The sequence below is a fragment of the Magallana gigas genome, chromosome 7 (assembly GCF_963853765.1).
Source record: "Magallana gigas chromosome 7, xbMagGiga1.1, whole genome shotgun sequence".
NCBI lineage: Eukaryota > Metazoa > Mollusca > Bivalvia > Ostreida > Ostreidae > Magallana > Magallana gigas.
Window position 1 is genome coordinate 42,702,731 of NC_088859.1, and position 19,061 is coordinate 42,721,791.

Below are 19,061 nucleotides of genomic sequence, written 5' to 3' on the forward strand. Positions count from 1 at the left end.
TGAATTATTCCGATGAAATGTTCTTAATTGTTTAAATGCATTCGATTTTGTCTTTCTTTTGAGTGATTTATACAAACGGATTCGCAGCATATCTTCTTTTGAACCGGATTCATACGAATAATAACATCCAATCATATTTCACGATACAAACACTGCTTGGAAACTAAAAAATGGAGGACTGGATGACATAAACAATCACAAGGTTAGCATTGAGAAGATGCCTTTTAAGTTATTCAAGAAGATTATATGTAAACCAAATATGCATTTTACATTGTTTAATATTTAGAACAAATATTTGATACTAATTAATGTATAGTTATGGTACATACATACATGTGATAAGTTGAAGACCACAAAACTCTCAAGGGGCCCTTGCCTTAAAAAAGACTGAAATTTGGTAGGAAAAACTCCCCATTGTACCATGGCCAATAAAAACAGGTACAGAAAACTATATAAAAATATCGCTTAAATTCTCCTGATAAGGCACCTTATTTCTAAACCAGCATATATATGTATATTGACGCAAATGTCTTATTTTAAATGTTTAATAAAGCTTTGTATGCTTTAAAACTTCATATTGTGTTTAATAATTACAATTTCTGATATGGATTTATAGTGAGATAATTATCCCAAATGACAGTTTACATACCTTCTCATTGAATATAGGCATAAAGCGACTAGTGAGAAACTCAAATAATTAACTGTACAAATTTTAATTCATATTCCGTGAATTTTGGTGTCCCGCAGGTACTCTGTGAATGGGGTTGAAAAAAACTTATCACCTGTTTATATGTACCTATTTAACCATCTAGTGGAAAGAAAATAAACATTTTTTTAAAAAAAATATATGTTACTTTTGTCACCAGAAAACAGTGCCTTAATTGTTACTGGTTACAAATGAAATGGGGTAAAAGTCAGGACTAATTTCTGGCCAATGTAAAGTGTGATATATATAAATCCTGAAAAATGTTAGGTTCTTACATTTATTCAATTAAACAATTATTCATTTTGTACATTTCTTTTATTTTATTTGACTAATTTAATGTTTTTAATGATATGATTAGGTGTTTTTATCTGTTCTTATCATTTCTGCAATTATATTCAAGCAATTTATTTCTCACTTCTGTGCCATGTAGATTCTGAACATTTTTAAAGCTTTGTTGAAAGGAGAGGGGTGTCACTTTTGCTTTTTTGTTGTTTGAAATTCCTAACTTTTTGGTCTAAGACAATTGCCATAGATGTGTTACGTTTTCTCTGCATGTGGACACATTAAAAGTATTTTAAAAGTATTACTGTACATGTATTTGTACATATAAATAAAATAATTACAATTGAGGAAATGTATGAGGTATAAGGAAATAACTATACTGGCCTTAGACCAATTTTCGCCAGTGCATTGATACGTCATTTTATCAGCACATAAAATTATATATGAAAAATGATGTAAAAAATGAACTGGCGAGAAATGATCCTTGGCGAGAATTCGTCTTAGGCCAGTATGCTTTAAAGTAAAAGGTGATGTTTGATCCATTTGTTCTTAATTACATGGAAAATACAACATGTGGTGTAACATTCCCAAAATGCTTATTTGCGTGGCAAATTTGACAGTCATGTTATATTCTGAGGTGCAGTCAAGTTTTTTTAAAGATGAATGTATAGCCTCAGTTCATTTCATTTCCCACACCATGGGTCATAGAGCCTACATATGCTTTGAAATCCCTGTCATTTTTCACTGTCATCCTTGTAATAAATCCATCAACAAACTCTACAATTTGGGTTGAAGGGATATTTTGAAAAACAAGTTTTTCGAAGTTTACCGGGGTATATATTGATTTTGAACAAAATGGATTTTTAAAAAAATTAGCAAAGTAAAAAGTCTAATTATAGTAATTGATAAGAATGTAAAATCTTATCAAGCAGATGGCACACCAAGAATTACAAATATCCAGTAAACAATTTAAGTCATGTGTTAATTAATACTTGAAGTTTATTCTTTCAGATGTAGAACAAACAGAAGCAATTTTACACTGATTATGTAAAATATTTCAACATGTCAGCTCTAAAAGTTGTGCGAGTGGAGGATATTGAGAGAACAAATACAGAAGATTTTCCTAAAAGTACTCCACGGGAAAACACCACTCAAAGTACTTCAGTTAATTTTTACTGACTGAAATATAAATGATGTTCAGCATGCAATTATTGTCAAACAAATATCATGCAAACAATTTTTATTAGTGTTGAAGTTAAAACATGTTTAAAGAGCAAATGTATGTTTTTTTAGATGCAGAATATATTAACACAACTGAATTAGATCAAGGACTCGCAGAGAATGAAGCAGAGGAAAGCCAAGGTAAACATGGTATAGCAAGTGGAGTTTCTCATTTCATAATAATTGGTTAATCGCAATTCGTTCTGACCGATTACTCAGTATGTTACTCGTATCAAAATGTGCAGGTTTTTGACATGTTATTACGGTATTATTTTTAAGAATTGTTATAAATAACACAGAAAGCACGATATGAACATTCTGTTTACATGTAAATCAAAATATAATATAAAATTATATCTAATTTAATAATTATTCAAAAAGAAATTTTCAACAACTAGCAAACAGCTATAAAATACATGTAGTTGCAATGACCACATGTTGCAATTTCTTAGTCAGTTATACTCATCATATCAAAGTCTTCCCATGATAAGTTATAGAACTCTGTTTGAAATGATTATCCTTTCATTTCATAGCACATGTAACATGTACCCACTTTAGAAAATAGCATTTTTTATGTAATAAATTGATGTTGGGGAAAAAAGTAAAAAAAAACACACTGTACATAGATCATAATGGTACTTAATTAACAGCTGCATGAGCAGACAAGGCAGAAACATGTTGTTTCAATAGTCATTTTAATTAACACCTACTGACTGATTTTCTTTCACAAGCCCTGGGGTCTTGACAGACCCCGAATCAATTTGTTCAGATAGTCTTGAAAGAAAAAAATTAAATTTATTTTGAAATTGCATTACAATATCCATTATTTTTATTTTACTTGACTAACCAATTCTGATTTTGTAACTGGTTATCATTGTTCCAACCAAGTAACCTGTTAGAGATTGCCATCCCTAATTTATATTATTGGAGCAGCTGCTCATACACAAAAGCTCTGTTGGAGCTTCCATTACAAGGCATACTGTTAGAAAACTCATTACAAAATATGAACATTTATAATTTAAGTTCTTCTTTTTACAATTTTCACCCAGATTTCAAGCTTCAACTCTTTGATGTTTTTTTTTCAGATAAAGTTTACCCTCTGCCTCAAAATTGGCCCAAAATTCCTCAGGTCTTTAGACGAAAAAGTTGTGAATTAACAAAGAACACCTCACCATGTGTAAATAAAGCAGTCTCTCACTTAGAGCTGATACAGGGCATAATTGAAGAATGGTTCAAAGAAAGGGAAGAGGAATGCAAAGACCAAGCTGTAGCATTAAGACAAGGTAATTCTTATGGAACCCTCAGCTGACTGGACTTGAATTTCCATATTCATAGAAAATAGATATTAGATAAGAACAAATTTTATTCTAATAATTTAAATATTCAGTATGTAAAATCCATTGATGATCATAATTCATTACCGATAACATCGAAAATTCCTAGCATTGATTTAAAAAAGTGAGAATAAAAGATTAACAAAGAGGATAAAGAAAATGGATTCTCTCCAGAAATCATGAATATTGAAGATACTGATGAGCAGACTTGTGATTTAATATTTTTTTTATCTAAAACAGTTGGCAGCAAGAAACAGCTAAGGTTTTCAAGGTCCATGGATGATGAAGAGAGAAAAGGAAGCGGAGAAAAAAGGAACTCTAGTGCCCACTCTAGGAAATCTGCTTCAACATTATCCAGTCACCCAGCTACTCCTTTGTCTATTAATGGAGTAGGGGCTGTTCAGGGTAGGTTCTGACTGTATGTTCTGTGCAATTGAGAGGACCGGGAGGTCAAGGCCATTTTAGACTGTATTAATTTCCTAGAGAGGAAGAGTTCTGTATAAAGATGTAGGGAAATTTTCAAATTTTAAATTCTAAAATATATGGAATTTACTTTTACTATAAAGTTTATAGCTTTAAAAAATCTCTGTAATTAAGGTAGATCTAGTGGGTTATTTGTTGACCACCCAGTCTCTTTGAAATTCAGAGGTGCTGTTTCATGGTAGAACTGAAACCAAATTTCAAATCTGAAGTATGATACGTACAATATTTGTGATTCTATTAATTTCTATCCATGTCAAAAATCCTTTTTTGTCAACTCTATAATCTTTGTATGCTGTTTACAGATACCGAACAACAAGGGGGCCTTGATATTCCTTACTTAGGTGCTGAAGATGTTATTGAGGAGGTTATAACACTGCTGGCCCGGCTTGAAAATGATAGAATAGAAACAGAGAAAGGTCTGAAAAATGAGAAGGACAGAGTGGTGCGCCTTAACAACAAAATAGACAATCTCTGTTTGCGCAGAATGACTGAACTTCCTGCCATAGTTCAAAGGGGTAAAAAAATGTTTAAAAAGAAAAATACCATTGTGTAAAGAATGAAATCATGTTGCAACCCTAATGTAACTTATGGCATGGCTTTTATTACACAACATTTCTTGTTCACTTGAACAGAACATGAGGCTTGTATTATGGATTTGAACGAGCTTTCCTGGCATTGTAACTATGGAGGCAGAAATTTACAGAGAGTGCAGAACAAAACCAGTGCTGCAGAGCTGCTTAACAAACGTCTGAAAGATGACATTGAATTTGTGAAAAAGCACATGTAAGTATGAACCTCATTTTAGATTTAAAAGGAGGTCTTTGGTATGATTATAGATAGGAATCTCAATGTTTAATGATATTCCAGTACATGTAGGTACCAGAACATACCTGGTAAGTTAAAATTCCGAATTTTACTATTGCAGACCTCTGGTGGAAGAGAAGTTAGAACTGGAAAAGCTTGCCATGGAAAAAATTAAAAATGCACAAAATTCAGTAAGTGGAGATCATTATATTTGAATACAGTACATGTAATAGTTTTATATATGTATTGTATATTAAGTACATGTACTTTCATCATCAGGGTTTTTCAAATACATGTTTACTGGTATTCTGGTAATAATATGAGAGTAGTTGAGATAACTATGCATGTATTTATTTATGTATTCAGTATGTGTTAAATATAGCTATTTTAACAGTTACCATTTAAATACTTGTATTATATGTGTAGAGATAGATTTAAGCAACCTGGCTTTTGGTATTTTTTTGATATATAATTGGTGTGAACATTTTGATTTGTTCATAGTATTGAAACACTGAATGTAAAAACAAATGTCATTTTGAACAGACAACAACAGAATTGGATAATACTAAAGAAAGACAAGAGAAGACAAAAGCCAAGTCATCAGAGGCAGAAAAGAAAGCTCAGACAGAGAGGGGGCATATCAAGAAAGAGTTGGACACAGTCAGAGATGCTCTCACTGCTATTAGGTAAGGAAATAAATCGGAAAATGCAATATAAATAACTGGGGAAGATTCTATACAATACATTTATTTATCTCTACTTGGAGGACATATAGGAAACATTACATTTAGGTATGATTTTTACATGGAATGCTTAATGTGAAATAATAAAAATGATTTTGAATATGATTGGATATTTTTTCAGTGAGGAGTACTCCCAGGCCAAGATGACTTACAATGCCTACATTCATCAGGTGAATGATATGAAGCAACAGCTGAAGGACAATGATGAGGAACTCAAGGTTCTGGATGTCAAGAACGAGAATGCCAAAGTGGCCGAAGAAATGCAGGCTGCCAAAGTAAATATCTATATAAGTTTCATTTAAAATAACACAGCTTGAAGCACAGACAGTTATATACTGGGGTAGTTTTATTCTTAAAATTGAAATGTTTTTATTGACAGTGAAATTACTGTATTTAAGACTGCATGAATTTAGATTCTAGGAGCATAGTGTGAGATTTGTTACACATTGTTTTGTTTTTTCACTAGGTAAGAGACATCCAGACAAAAATAGCAGAGGCTGAATTTGAACACAACAGGCTTGAAAATGAGAACATTCAGCTGCAACAAGAACTTGTTGCAAAGGTAAAAATCCTTCAGGCTTGAGGATATCATCATTTGTTTTGTAAATTATTTTTCAAACAAATCTATTAATCAAGCAAGCTTAAGCATACTATTAACCTTAAATTTTATTTGCTCTATAGAAACAGAAAAATGATAGTAGAATCCGTGATCTTGAAAACAAAGTGAAGGCTAAAGATGGAAAGTTGAGAGCAATCTTACTCAAGAATCAAGAGGCCGAAATGGAAGTCCAGGACTTTTATGATAAAATAACTGATTGGTAAGATTGAAGTGTTCACTTTTAAATAACACAGCTGATTTTATAAATAGTTAATTAACACCATAATTATATTGTATTATGGATCCAAAACCCAAGTTTGGGGGCATATTTGTCTGCTTGCAACTTGACCAGCTAAATTGATCAAAAGAGGTTGGTGTTCACATGTTGAATGTTTAGGGTCTTTAAAGTGGCTGAAAGTAAAATTTGCCTTTTAGGTATATTGTCAGAAACATACTAGAGTTTTAAAAAAACCACATTATGCTTACCAATGCTGAAAAACAATTGACACTTGTAGTGTATATAAATACAAACTCTTCTATCAATCATAATAAGGTTAAAGTACAGAATCTGTCAATTGCTGGATAAGTAACATGATGTTTTTTCTCATTTATAACTTTTCTAGTCAAAGACAGAAGGTTGCTGATGAGAAGAATATTGCTCGTATCCAAAAGGAGATGGTGAAATTAGGTCAGCAAATGGCCGTTACTATGGAGGAATACAACAAAGTGTTGGCCATTAACCAGACAATTCGAGAACAGCTACAAAATGAGGAGGAAAAGGCATTCAAAATGGAAGAGAGTCTCAAGGTAGAAATGAAGTTGCATTGATTGTGATCATTATATTAACATTCTATCAGTACTTAACCCTTAGGCTGCTACGCGCGACAATTGTCGCGCTGAACTTTCGTATTATCTGTGAGTGATTTCACAAATCTCTTTGTCTTGTAAATACAAAGCTTTGTATGTACTGGTAGTTACATTGCTAGAATGGGTCTAACAATTGATTATATGCATACATGAAATCAGATATTAATTCACTCCGACATCACTTTGTATTTTTAATGTATTCAACTAGAGATAATAAGTTGCCATTTTGACATTGATTCTTCTTTGATTTGCAGGGTACTGCAGACACTTTGAGGAGGCAAGTGAAGGACGAGGTACACACAAGGACTGTACTAGTGGCCAGGATTTCTAATGATACTACAGATCTCTCCAAATACAAGACCGACACCCAGGTCAAAAATCAGAAGGTAGGAATAAAATGTTGGGTGCTTTATTTGACATATGGTCATGTAATATATTTTTGTGACATAAAGAGACTTTTACTAAGTTGATTGTCATTCTTTCAATAACATGAAAAGCTGATTCATCAAAAAAAGTGATACCAATATCTTGATATATGTAAGAATCAAGAGAATTTCATGCTGTTGAATACTGTAGTTGTGCAACTTTGAGAATCCTCTTTTCAATTCATTCATAGGCCAAGAAAGTCGCTGATGATGTTGTCAATGTGGTTAATGAAGTGAAGACAAAGGTAGAGAAGCTGAGATCTGCCAAGCGAGACAGATTACAGGTAAATCCAAATCAGAGTTGATACTTTCATTCATGATATTTTCACCCATATATCTGAAAAAATTAATTCTTTACACAACTTTACAATGAAACAATCTTATAATGAATTCCTAACGATATGTAGAATTACTTAACTGTGTCCATGATTTGAAATATTTGTATGATGAATCCAAAATAAAAAGTACAGCAAATTTGCGCAGTGCCATTTACATGTATTGAAGTAAATCCTTTATTTAAAAACAGAAAAAAGTCACCCTGCAAGAGCAGCTGAAAGAGACAGAAAAACAGGAGGAGGAATCAAAGCAGAGGTTTAAGGAGAAACTAGACTCTATTGAACCTCATCACAAACACCTCAAAGTATGTCTAACATTCTCTGACTGTACAAATTCATATTTTCTAAACCATATAATGTTTTAGAACAAAAGCATGATACGTTACATAAGACATGGATTTTATGCAATTACTTTATTCCATGAAATTATCAAGTACAAGTATTTTGGTGAAGATATTTAATCTCTTATTTAAGTCTTTGTCCTTTCTTTCAGGATAATGTTTTAGCCCTGAACAAACGTCTGGATCACATGGAGTGGAAGACAGAACAGATGGAGAGACAGATGGGTGACTGGGACAGAGAGCAGGGTACGATGGATAAGCTGACCAATAATACCCAGAAGGCCATTGATGAACTGACGTTAGTATCTGTTGTGACTTGTTTATAATAAAATTTTTGTTCACTTTCATGAATGATTGAATACATGTAATTGAAATTCTAACATTATATTTGAATGTAATAATTCTATAGCAATAAAAAGATATGTACTATAAGAATCTTTTGAAGAAGCTGAAATCCCCCTTGATTTATATTTATGGTCAATACAAGTAAAGTGTTTCTTTTTCTATGTAACATCACATGTAGAAGCATACAATTGTATGATTCTAGCTTATGGTTCCTAAAACAGAATACATGTATAAACACATTAACATAATACAAGCTTCAAATACAGATATTTTTCACCCCATCTTGAATATATATATACCGGTATGTCTGTAAAGACATAGATGTGTATTGTAATTTAGTGTTATTTTTTTCTGACAGAGAGGTTCTGGAGGAGCTGACTCTTCAGTTAGAGGCATCACAGAAAATAGAGGAGGGGCTGAGGGGAACCTACAACCAATCACAGGGTACATAACATGATGATTTTGTCTTTTTCTTCTTTTACTGTTTGATTTAATTGCTGTTTTCTAAACAAAGTTTATTAAACCCAACGCAACAGAGTTGCAAGGGGTATAATATTTTTGACTTATTCATCAGTCCATCAGTCCTGTTTTTTTGTAAGCACAATTCCTCTTAAACCACTGCACAGAAGAATGTGGAACTGTTAAGGACACAATGTTTGGACATGCATATTACCAAATAATTCCAAATCCATTATTTATCTGAGAATATCAGCCCTCTTGGAATTTAGTAGTTTGTTGTTGTTAAAGAAAAAGAATAGATCAGCATGTTTGCAGGTTTTTATCTAATGATTTTTTGCCCTTTATTAGATATTTTGTGTATTTTATGCATATCCTGCTATTCATTATGTGGAGTATTGTTAAACCATGGGGGAGCATGGAGTATGTGAGCTTGCTCACTTTTCATTTCATTTAAAATGTGTGTTTGATATGGTTTTCCATTATTATCATTACAGATCGATTCAAAATCAATGAACAGAATCATCGGAAATTCAAAGATGACAGATCTAAATTTCTTAGACAAACAGAGGTTTGTTTCTATATTATAGTGGCAATTTAATTTTCAGATCACACATTTTTAGCTCACCTGAGCCAAAGGTTCAAGTGACTTTTCTAATCACAATTTGTCCGTTGTCTGTCGTTGTCGTCGTCATCGTTGTTGTAAACTTTTCACATTTTCATCTTCTTCTCAAGAACCACTGGGCAGATTTCAACCAAATTCGACACAAAGCACCACTAGGTGAAGGGGATTCAAGTTTGTTCAAGTGAAGGGCCACGCCCTCTTTAAAGGGGAGATAATTGAGAATTATTGAAAATTTGTTGGTATTTTTCAAAAATCTTCTTCTCAAAAACTATTTGGCCTGAAAAGCTTAAACTTGTGTGGAGGCATCCTCAGGTAGTGTAGATTCAAGTTTGTTCAAATCATGGTCCCTGGGGGTAGGGAGGGGCCACAAGAGAGGGGGATCAAGTTTTACATAGGAATATATAGAGAAAATCTTTAAAAATCTTCTTCTCAAAAACTATCAGGCCAGAAAAGCTCAAATTAAAATGGGAGCATCCTCAGATAGTGTAGATTCAAGTTTGTTCAAATCATGGTCCCCAGGGGTAGGGTGGGGCCACAATAGGGGGATCAAGTTTTACATAGGAATATATAGAGAAAATCTTTAAAAATCTTCTTCTCAAAAACTATTAGGCCAGAAAAGCTCAAATTAAAGTGGAAGCATCCTCAGGTAGTGTAGATTCAAGTTTGTTCAAATCATAGTCCCTGGTAGTATGGTGGGGCCACAATGGGGGAATGGATTTTTACAAAGGAATATATAGAGAAAGTCTTTAAAAATCTTCTTCTCAAAAACTATTAGGCCAGGAAAGCTCAAATTAAAATGGGAGCATCCTCAGGTAGTGTAGATTCAAGTTTGTTCAAATCATGGTCCCTGTGGGTAGGGTGGGGCCACAATAGGGGGATCAAGTTTTACATAGGAATATATAGAGAAAATCTTTAAAAATCTTCTCAAAAACTATAAGGCCAGGAAAGCTCAAATTTGAGTGGAAGCATCCTCAGATAGTGTAGATTCAAGTTTGTTCAAATCATGGTCCCCAGGGGTAGGGCGGGGCCACAATTGGGGGGATCAAGTTTTACATAAGAATATATAGAGAAAATCTTTAAAAATCTTCTTCTCAAAAACTATTACGCCAGAAAAGCTCAAATTAAAGTGGAAGCATCCTCAGGTAGTGTAGATTCAAGTTTGTTCATATCATGGTCCCCGGGGGTAGGGTGGGGCCACAATTGGGGGATAAATTTTTATACAGGAATATATAGAGAAGATCTTTAAAAAAATTTCTTTTAAAACTATTTGGCCATGAAAGCTCAAACTGGCGTGTAACCATCCTCAGATAATGTAGATTCAAGTTTGTTCAAATCATGGTCCCTGGGGGTAGGGCGGGGCCACAATAGGGGGATAAAGTTGTATGTAAAAAAAATTTTCTCAAAACTATTAGGCCAGGAAAGCCCAAATTTGAGTGGAAGCATCCCCAGATCGTATAGATTCAAGTTTGTTTAAATAATAGCGAGCGCAGCAAGCTCTGAGAACCAGTGTGCGCAGGAAAAAGAACGAGCAAAACCTACAGTTCATCGAACAAAATTTTTTGTCTACGTCCCATAATGCTCTCTAATGTTTTCACCTGTGGTGCTATGCCAAAAATGGCCGTCTTTTAACTCGTAATTTACGGTGTCTTAAAGTTTGAAGACACGTTTTGAGTACCACATATGCTTTGGAGAGACTCAAAAGATTTGTTACATGCTTCCATACATTCGTATTGAGTCGAGATACGTAAACAAAGACGAACAAAGTTATGGATGACGTCACAGTGCCCTCGCGCTATATTTCCCGCGATAAATTTAGAGGTGGATCAAACATCTGTAATGAGTGTACTAGCTATTTCAGTATAGACTGCAATACCTGCCTCATTGACATATGATTTGTTTTTAATTTTTTTTTTATATAGAGATTATATAAATATATACTAGCAAGAGCCATACTTTAGTGTCATATCGATCCATCTTTAAGCTAATTGTGCATACACGTACAATAGGCAGGTAAGTATATGAGTAAGGAGGAAATAAACAATAGGACGTTTTGAACTAAAAAAAAAAGGTATAAAATGAAAAAATAAAACAGTTAAAAAATAAATGTAGATATTGCATATAGTCAATCCATTAAATTTAAAAGTGGGAAATTACACACCTACAAACAGGGACCGGGCTCTCTCTCTCTCTCTCTCTCTCTCTCTCTCTCTCTCTCTCTCTCTCTCTCTCTCTCTCTCTCTCTCTCTCTCTCGGGGTAGGGGGTTGCTGTGTATATATCATAACCATAAAAATTAGTACATTTGGCATACTTTTTGTAGAGCAATACTCTCTAAAAATTCTTTGACGTTCGTTGATACCTAAACAACACTATATAGGTTGACAATGATGCAAGGTATGTGTAATTCTTGCTGCGCTCGCCAAAACGGTAGCACCGTAAAACATATTAGTCCAGGGGTAGGGTGAGGCCACAATGGGGGATGAATTTTTACATAGGAATATATAGAGAAAATCTTTAAAAATCTTCTTTTTAAAGACTATTTGGCCAGAAAAGCTTAAACTTGTGTAGAGGCTACCTCGGGTAGTGTAAATTCAAGTTTGCAAAATCACAGTCCCTAGTGGTAGGGCGGGGCCGTGATGGCGGTTTGAATTTTTACATAGCAATATATAGAGAAAATCTTTAAAAATATTCTGGGAAAGTTTTCGGTCCAAAACTCAGTACTTATTGTGAAAGCACAGGTTATGCAGATTTAAGTTTGATGAAACCATGATTCCCTAGAGAAAAGTGGGGCCACTAAATGGGGGGGGGGGTATATAGAAATAAAGAAAAATCTTATTAAAGGTACAACAACAAAAGGGGCTTGGTATTTACCCAAAAAAAAGAAGTGGATAAAAATTGGCAGATTTTCACATTTTTTTAGCAAGATCTACTGTACTTAGTTGTCAAGATATTTTGATACTGTAATGCTAATTTAATCAGAATTAAGGTCAGACGACACGTTCCTCAATTTTAGATAACTTTTTCCAGCAATCTGTTAATGGTTTACTACTACCTTGACAAGCCTTCTTGCAAAAAATTAGGGTACCTTACCAGGCATATCTGCAAAATACTAGAGTATGCAATTTCCTATATAATCTTCTTGAAAATACACTTGAATTGCTGATATAAAAATAAATACCTCTACACCACAGCGAAATTCACTGTAATAGAACTATATCTCCGCCGGTGCGAGGATTTAAACTCACGACCTCTAGAACCTGTGCACTTCTGACAGTGAGCGGCCACGGTTCTAACCACTCGACCATCTAGACATATTACCACATCTAAGTAAATTTTAATCATTTTTAAAGTAATTATAAAATTAATATTTTTTATTGGAACTCTTTATTACGAGGAGATACCGTATTTTTCGATGTGGGGCATTTTGCTAATTTTTAGACAAAATTCAAGAAAAATCCTTAGACTAGCCGAATTGGGGGATAAGCCGATAAGCGATTTAATTGCAACATCAACCTCCGTGGTTCTGTCTGGTAGAACTAAGTATAATATTTTACCAAACCTTTTATATTCTATTAAAACCTTATTGCTAAATCTCATTAAATCAAGTTATACTTTGAAAGCTACTTGTAAATACGGGGTATGGCGTCCATTAGCTCAACACGTGGTTTCATATTCAAATAGAGTTATCTCCTGTAATCGCTATGAATGAGAAAACGAAATACCAAACATAAAATATTTAATTTGTGTTCTTTCCATTAATTAATTAAATAGTGACTTGCCGTTCTGCAGAGAAGTTGTAATGTTAAAAACACAGTTAATGCAATGAAGTGTAACGGTGTACTCTAGGCTACGTGCCCCCAGGCTGTGTTTTAGTCACGGGTTTCACACCTTTGTATATACACACGACACCAGAATACCGTTATTTCATCCAACAGAAAATTAATTGTAAAAACACAAAGCATTTAATTTATTCTACACCCAAGACCAGTGATTCCCACGAACGCAGTCAGAAGAATTCACAAAAATTCCGTCATATTACATTCTACCCGGTTTCGTTTTCTTTTTTACTATGCAATAATAGTTTCAAGGGTTCATACACGAACGTGGGAAAAAATTCTTTTGATTGGGATTGTAAAGAAATACCTCATACAGTATTGTACATTTTATTACTCACGATGTCATTACAAAAATTATCAATGGGACAACTATCGAACAATAGTTCAAAGGGATGAAAAAAACCCAACCCTCATAATAAACTGCTACAACAGTACAACTGATAAAAACAGTGGATTTTATAATTTACTGTAAAAAATTTTCAACTTTGAGTCCAAGATTAGGCGATCCCGGGGGAAGGCAGGGGCTCGCTCATCAGAGAAAAAAAATACCGGCCTATGCCCCTAAAAATACGGTACAAAAAAGATTCTCGAGGAACGTGTCGTCTGACCTTAAGGGAATTGTTGCTCAGGTGAGCGATGTGGCCCCTGGGCCTTTTGTTTGTAAATTGAATTTCATGTTCATACAAGTTCTAGTATTGTTCACTTTATTAACGCAAAAAGAAGAAAAGTTTTTTTAAAGTAATTTTGTACATCGGCGTACTCATCAATAACAATTGCAATTATTCTATCTTCTATCAACAGGCTGAAATAGAGAGCAAATTGGCAGTTAATAAAGAACTTGCTTCCAAGTACAGACAAGCCCAGAATGATTATCTGAACCTAAAGGATAAACTTCTCAACAATTTTGACAACAGGGTCAATCAGGAGGCAGCAATCAAAGACTGCAGACAGGTAATCATTTTTTTTTTATATCAGGAAATTATACTTTCATAATGCATGGCTCTTCTTCGTTCAGTCTGAATAGATCTTCGAGGTATCCTTTGTTCATGAGTAACTTGCTATATGATGTATGTTTTTCTTAGGTTCTTATTACTCCTTAGACTAATCTTCCTATCACCCTCTCCCTTAAGAATCTTGATTGACCTTTCATGAACATCAACACCCTTAAAATTTCTTTAATGCTAGTCATATTATATGACCATTTGAAAAAAAAACCCAGAACAATTATTGCTAGTACTTTTTTTTTCAGTTACAATCCTTGCAAAAGAGAATGCATGGGGCAATGTTGGAGTATTTCAAATACAGAGGCCTGTACAACCAATCAGAGCTTGGCAGGATGGAGAATGAATCCCTGTCTAATACAGACAAAGTGGTAGATCTGCAGGATGAAATGAATGTTGCTTTGAAGAAAATAACAGAGTTCCTAGAGAACCAAATGGATGGGCAGACTGCTCGTAAAATTGCCTGGGATGCCATTAAGAAACAGAATCAGCAGAAACAGGCGCGTAGCCCCCTACCTGTGATACCTCCAATAAGACAGGGATCCATGGTCCAGGTGTAGAGGAGTGATTCTCGGCCACTGCCAATTCTAAAAGTTCTCTTGATGAAATCTTTTACATTTGTGTTTAATGTCTGTGATATTTTGTAAGGCAGTGAGACTAGATTTGGAAAAATATGTCTCATATAGTATTATATACATATATGAATCTTATATGAATGCATTTATGAACTATATGTCAATAAAAGAGTTTTAAGAGATGTATAAAAAAGAATGTACATGTAGTATTATCAGATCTGTGGACTAAGTCCCTATTTATATATGTAAGGCTGCATTAAATCTCACAAAAGAAAAAAAATGGTTGTTTTGTATTACATGTATATCTCTTGGGGTTTCAGTATTAGTCCAGGGCTCAATTAAAGTTAAACAATTTAGAATCCACACTTTCTGGGGATGCTTTATGGCACAAATTGTAGATCTTGAGAAGAAGATATTTAAACATTTTCTGTATACAGTGGGGCCTCAGATATCCGGACGCCAGATAACCGGACGCTTCAGTTTACGGACGATTTTATTTGGGAACAGATTTTTTATACATTATTTTGTCTCATTTATCTGGAATTCCGCGTTCCGGATCCGGACGGTCTGTTTTTACCACAAAACACCAATTTACTACTAATCTTGCTTCATTTAACCGGACGGTAAAATTTGATGATGCCCTATTCACTACAAAAGATTACCCCTGTCAATTAAGTTTCACACCTTTTTTTACGTGCTAGACTCTCATGAGTAGCTCGTATAAACACACTGACTTCCCAAATCACTTTCAAAAATTGGAAAATTGCGAACAACAGTGTATTACACACATATCACACTTGGACACAAAGAATTTAGCTAGATTCGGTTATCATTTTGTCCGGTTAATATTTCATGACAAAATAATACAATAAAGCAGAGTTCTTTATCTCTAAAAACGTTCATATCAACAGACAACTCTAGCATGTGTTGCTATATGGTATGAAAGTCAAAAAAACCTAGTATCAACAGTATACAAATACAATTTCATTTATGGCAACAATAGACACATTTCAGATATCCGGACGCTTCACCTATCCGGACGATTCAACTTGGGAATGAAAGCGTCTGGATAACTGAGGCTCCACTGTATATTTCTCTGTTAAAGTTTGAATCCCTCTTTGGGCTCAAACAAGGGTCTGGGGTCATGATTTTAACAATTTCATTATACATGCACATGTATGTACGATCTTTAATTGGTAAAGATATTAGCATTTCTAGTGCAGTGTTTTTACTATTTGTAAAAAATGTGAAAAGTTTACAGTGAAAAGTTTAAAGTGATTAGAAATGATCACTTGAACCTTTGGTCCAGGTGAGCTAAAAATTAGAAAGAAACAGATGAGCTATGTGGCCAATGGGCCTCTTGATTTAATTCTTATGTCGGGATCGGTATGCCAATAATTTTGAAATATGTTTACAACACCACCAAGCACGTGTAAACGACACTAAAAATCTAAATGAAGATTATTAACAACTAAATATGGCTTCATAGAATTTGATCTATCATAAAAGATAGTGATTCCTGTTGAGTGACATTAAATCTCTTGAGTCCATATATAGGGAAGAAGGGGCATTAGTTTAGAAGCTTCAACAGTCATGTCAAAGGATGACCGAACTCCACAGAAGGCAAAGAACTGGAAATCGAGACAAAAATCGAAAGAAAAAGAGACTAGGTGTGAGAATGAAAATGCACAGACTGATCCAAGGGTAAACATAACTGCAGAATCTGAAGAAGTTGGTGAGAAAGTGGAAGACAGTGGGTCTGAAAATGGTAAGGCTAAAAAAATGAAGAAATCAAGGAAAAGAAAGTCATTAGATGCTTTAGATGTTACTGAAGCTGATAAGGCTGAAAGTAAGGAAATCGATAATACACAGACACCTGTCAAGAAAAAGAAAAAACGTCAGGTGAATGAAGAGACGGACAAGGCTAGTGATGAATCTGGAGACAATCCTGGTAATGATTCAGGGGTGAAAAAGAGTCCAAAAAGCAAGAAAAAGAAGAAAAAGAAATTAAAGGAACAAGATAATGAACAGTCTACACCAGACCCCGAGCAGAAAGGAGACAAGTTGGCATCAGAATATCTGAAACAGTGGTCAGATGACAGAAAGAACTGGAAATTCCAGAAAGTTAGACAAGTCTGGTTACTGAAACATATGTACAAACAAGATCAGGTGAGACAAACTATTAACCACTGCAGGATGCAAGAGTTGTCAGAGAAAGTATTTGTAAAATCAAACGTGTAGCAAATTTATTGTAGTTGTTAATCAGATTCCAGGTTGTTTATAGTCTGTTCCTTGTTAGGAAAGAAAAGATTTCTTGATTGACATGTCATCTGTTTTGGAGAATTTCACAAGACTTAAAATAAATTTCTTACCCAGTTTTATAATAGAAAATGTTGAAATCTTTTTTTTTCTATTTGGAAGAACTTGGGGAAACTCGCACAATATGTTAAAGCTATCTTCCGGGGTACTTTCATGTCATTTGCACTGCAAAATCCCCGATTACTTTTAGTTGTGAATTGAAACCAGACAAGCTACAGAGGGGGTTTCGAAGGAGAAATCTTTGAATTAGTATCTTTTTTTATCTCATTAGTTTGATAGACGTTACAATATACACTATCCATTCGGATAAATGAATGTTAACAATATGTATTCAGGTCACTGATGACGACTTTGAGATATTGTTGCTGTATCTGGATGGTCTCAAGGGAAAATCAAGGGAGGTCACTGTGAAACAGGCAGAAGACATCATGGAAAAGGACGAGGACAGTGAAGGTGAGCCATTCATAATGGATTCAGTTTACGGTATATGCATGCACTTTGCTGCAATTTTATGATTATAATTTTGATGAAATCATGAACCACAGGTATTTTGTACAATGTACTTGGTTTTTTTGTTTAGAGACAGAACATATGAAGACAGAGAGAGCAAGAAAGATTGTGCAGCTTTTGTCTTGATTTTTTTTAAAGATGTGTACCGTAATATGAAAATATGTTTTATATTTGATGAATAAATATTGGAACTTGAAGAAAAAGTTGTCATTGTGATCTTGATATGGATGATATACTGTGGACCTAATCTGATCCCGGTGTGGTGAAGGCTTGTCCTGAAGCACAGTTAGTTTATTTTAACTACAAAGTGGCCAACACTTTTAATAGGATGGTCTAAATATTTTTTTTTTTAATGTAAAATGTTCAGTTGTCATCAGTGGCATATTTATTTTTATATACAAAATGTATACATGCATGATAATGCATGAAAAGATTTTATTTATTTTCATGATTGTTTTCTTTGTAAATTTATTCACCATATTATACATCTGAACTAGCTTTTTTTCACCACTTTCAGATCCAAAGGGGGGGGGTGTGTATATTATACACTAATGCGTATTATATTCAGCAGATTATGGTAATCATTAACTCATATTAATATGGACTCCTTGCAGATGTCGTATTTCCAAAGTCTTAACAGTCTATGAATCAGTCGATTCCTAAATAGAGTGGTGGCAGGAAGGATTGTCATTGGACCACTATTCACATTTTTTCTAAAATATGTAAAGTCCAGCACATTATTAGAAATGAACAAACTTTATGTGTTAAATAAGTTTAACTTCCTAAAATTTTCTCAATTAAATGGAAAATCGCCCAAGTTATTGAAGGTTTAGGAACAAAGATTGTACATGAATCAAGAAAAACATGGTTTATTTTTTCATGTTTAGGCATTAACAAGGTTGGTCACATTTCTTTCACTTGTGTGAGAAGGAGCCAAGCAGAATAGAACAAGAAAAAATGCTCATAAAACTGAGAAAAGTTCAGTGAGTTGGCTCTTATTCATGGACATAGGTGTCTGCTGATGCAGAGTCAGTGATATTATAGGACATTTGCCGTGTTGCAGTGGTGATCAAGACAAACTTGGGGGAAAAAGCAACCAAATACATGTAGTGTAAAAACATTTATTGTTTAATCATTTTGTAAGAAATATAAAACCCATTCTGCTTACACACTACCAATAATGCTAGTAGTCCCGTAGATGGAATTCATTATCCATTTTTGCTTACAAAACATAAAGGTCGAGTTTCCTATCAATTC

General features: G+C 34.0%; 2 protein-coding genes across 2 annotated transcripts; both read left to right on the forward strand.

The window, feature by feature from the left end:
- The first annotated feature begins 108 nt into the window (after nt 1-108).
- On the forward strand, nt 109-15,057 carry LOC105340739 (coiled-coil domain-containing protein 178). Its single transcript, XM_011446920.4, has 21 exons — nt 109-202; nt 2,000-2,144; nt 2,282-2,350; nt 3,295-3,492; nt 3,784-3,948; nt 4,329-4,541; nt 4,659-4,809; nt 4,952-5,021; nt 5,374-5,516; nt 5,695-5,848; nt 6,040-6,135; nt 6,255-6,391; nt 6,795-6,978; nt 7,293-7,424; nt 7,655-7,747; nt 7,990-8,103; nt 8,292-8,437; nt 8,843-8,928; nt 9,438-9,511; nt 14,201-14,350; nt 14,649-15,057. Exons 2-21 carry the CDS (start codon nt 2,051-2,053, stop codon nt 14,958-14,960), a joined length of 2,781 nt encoding a protein of 926 aa, XP_011445222.3. The 5' UTR covers nt 109-202; nt 2,000-2,050; the 3' UTR covers nt 14,961-15,057.
- Nucleotides 15,058-16,407: 1,350 nt separating this feature from the next.
- Nucleotides 16,408-18,025, forward strand: LOC105340737 (uncharacterized protein C7orf50 homolog). The gene is made up of 3 exons (XM_011446919.4): nt 16,408-17,144; nt 17,630-17,747; nt 17,875-18,025. Exons 1-3 carry the CDS (start codon nt 16,569-16,571, stop codon nt 17,928-17,930), a joined length of 750 nt encoding a protein of 249 aa, XP_011445221.3. The 5' UTR covers nt 16,408-16,568; the 3' UTR covers nt 17,931-18,025.
- Nucleotides 18,026-19,061: the final 1,036 nt, after the last annotated feature.

Excerpts from the sequence above, each read along its gene's own strand:
- LOC105340739 (XM_011446920.4), top strand. The coding sequence starts at position 2,051 with ATGTCAGCTCTAAAAGTTGTGCGAGTGGAGGATATTGAGAGAACAAAT. Across the intron at positions 4,542-4,658 it reads TCCTGCCATAGTTCAAAGGG|AACATGAGGCTTGTATTATG; the intron begins GTAAAAAAATGT and ends TCACTTGAACAG. Across the intron at positions 9,512-14,200 it reads AATTTCTTAGACAAACAGAG|GCTGAAATAGAGAGCAAATT; the intron begins GTTTGTTTCTAT and ends TTCTATCAACAG.
- LOC105340737 (XM_011446919.4), top strand. The coding sequence starts at position 16,569 with ATGTCAAAGGATGACCGAACTCCACAGAAGGCAAAGAACTGGAAATCG. Across the intron at positions 17,145-17,629 it reads ATATGTACAAACAAGATCAG|GTCACTGATGACGACTTTGA; the intron begins GTGAGACAAACT and ends ATATGTATTCAG. Across the intron at positions 17,748-17,874 it reads AAAGGACGAGGACAGTGAAG|AGACAGAACATATGAAGACA; the intron begins GTGAGCCATTCA and ends TTTTTTGTTTAG.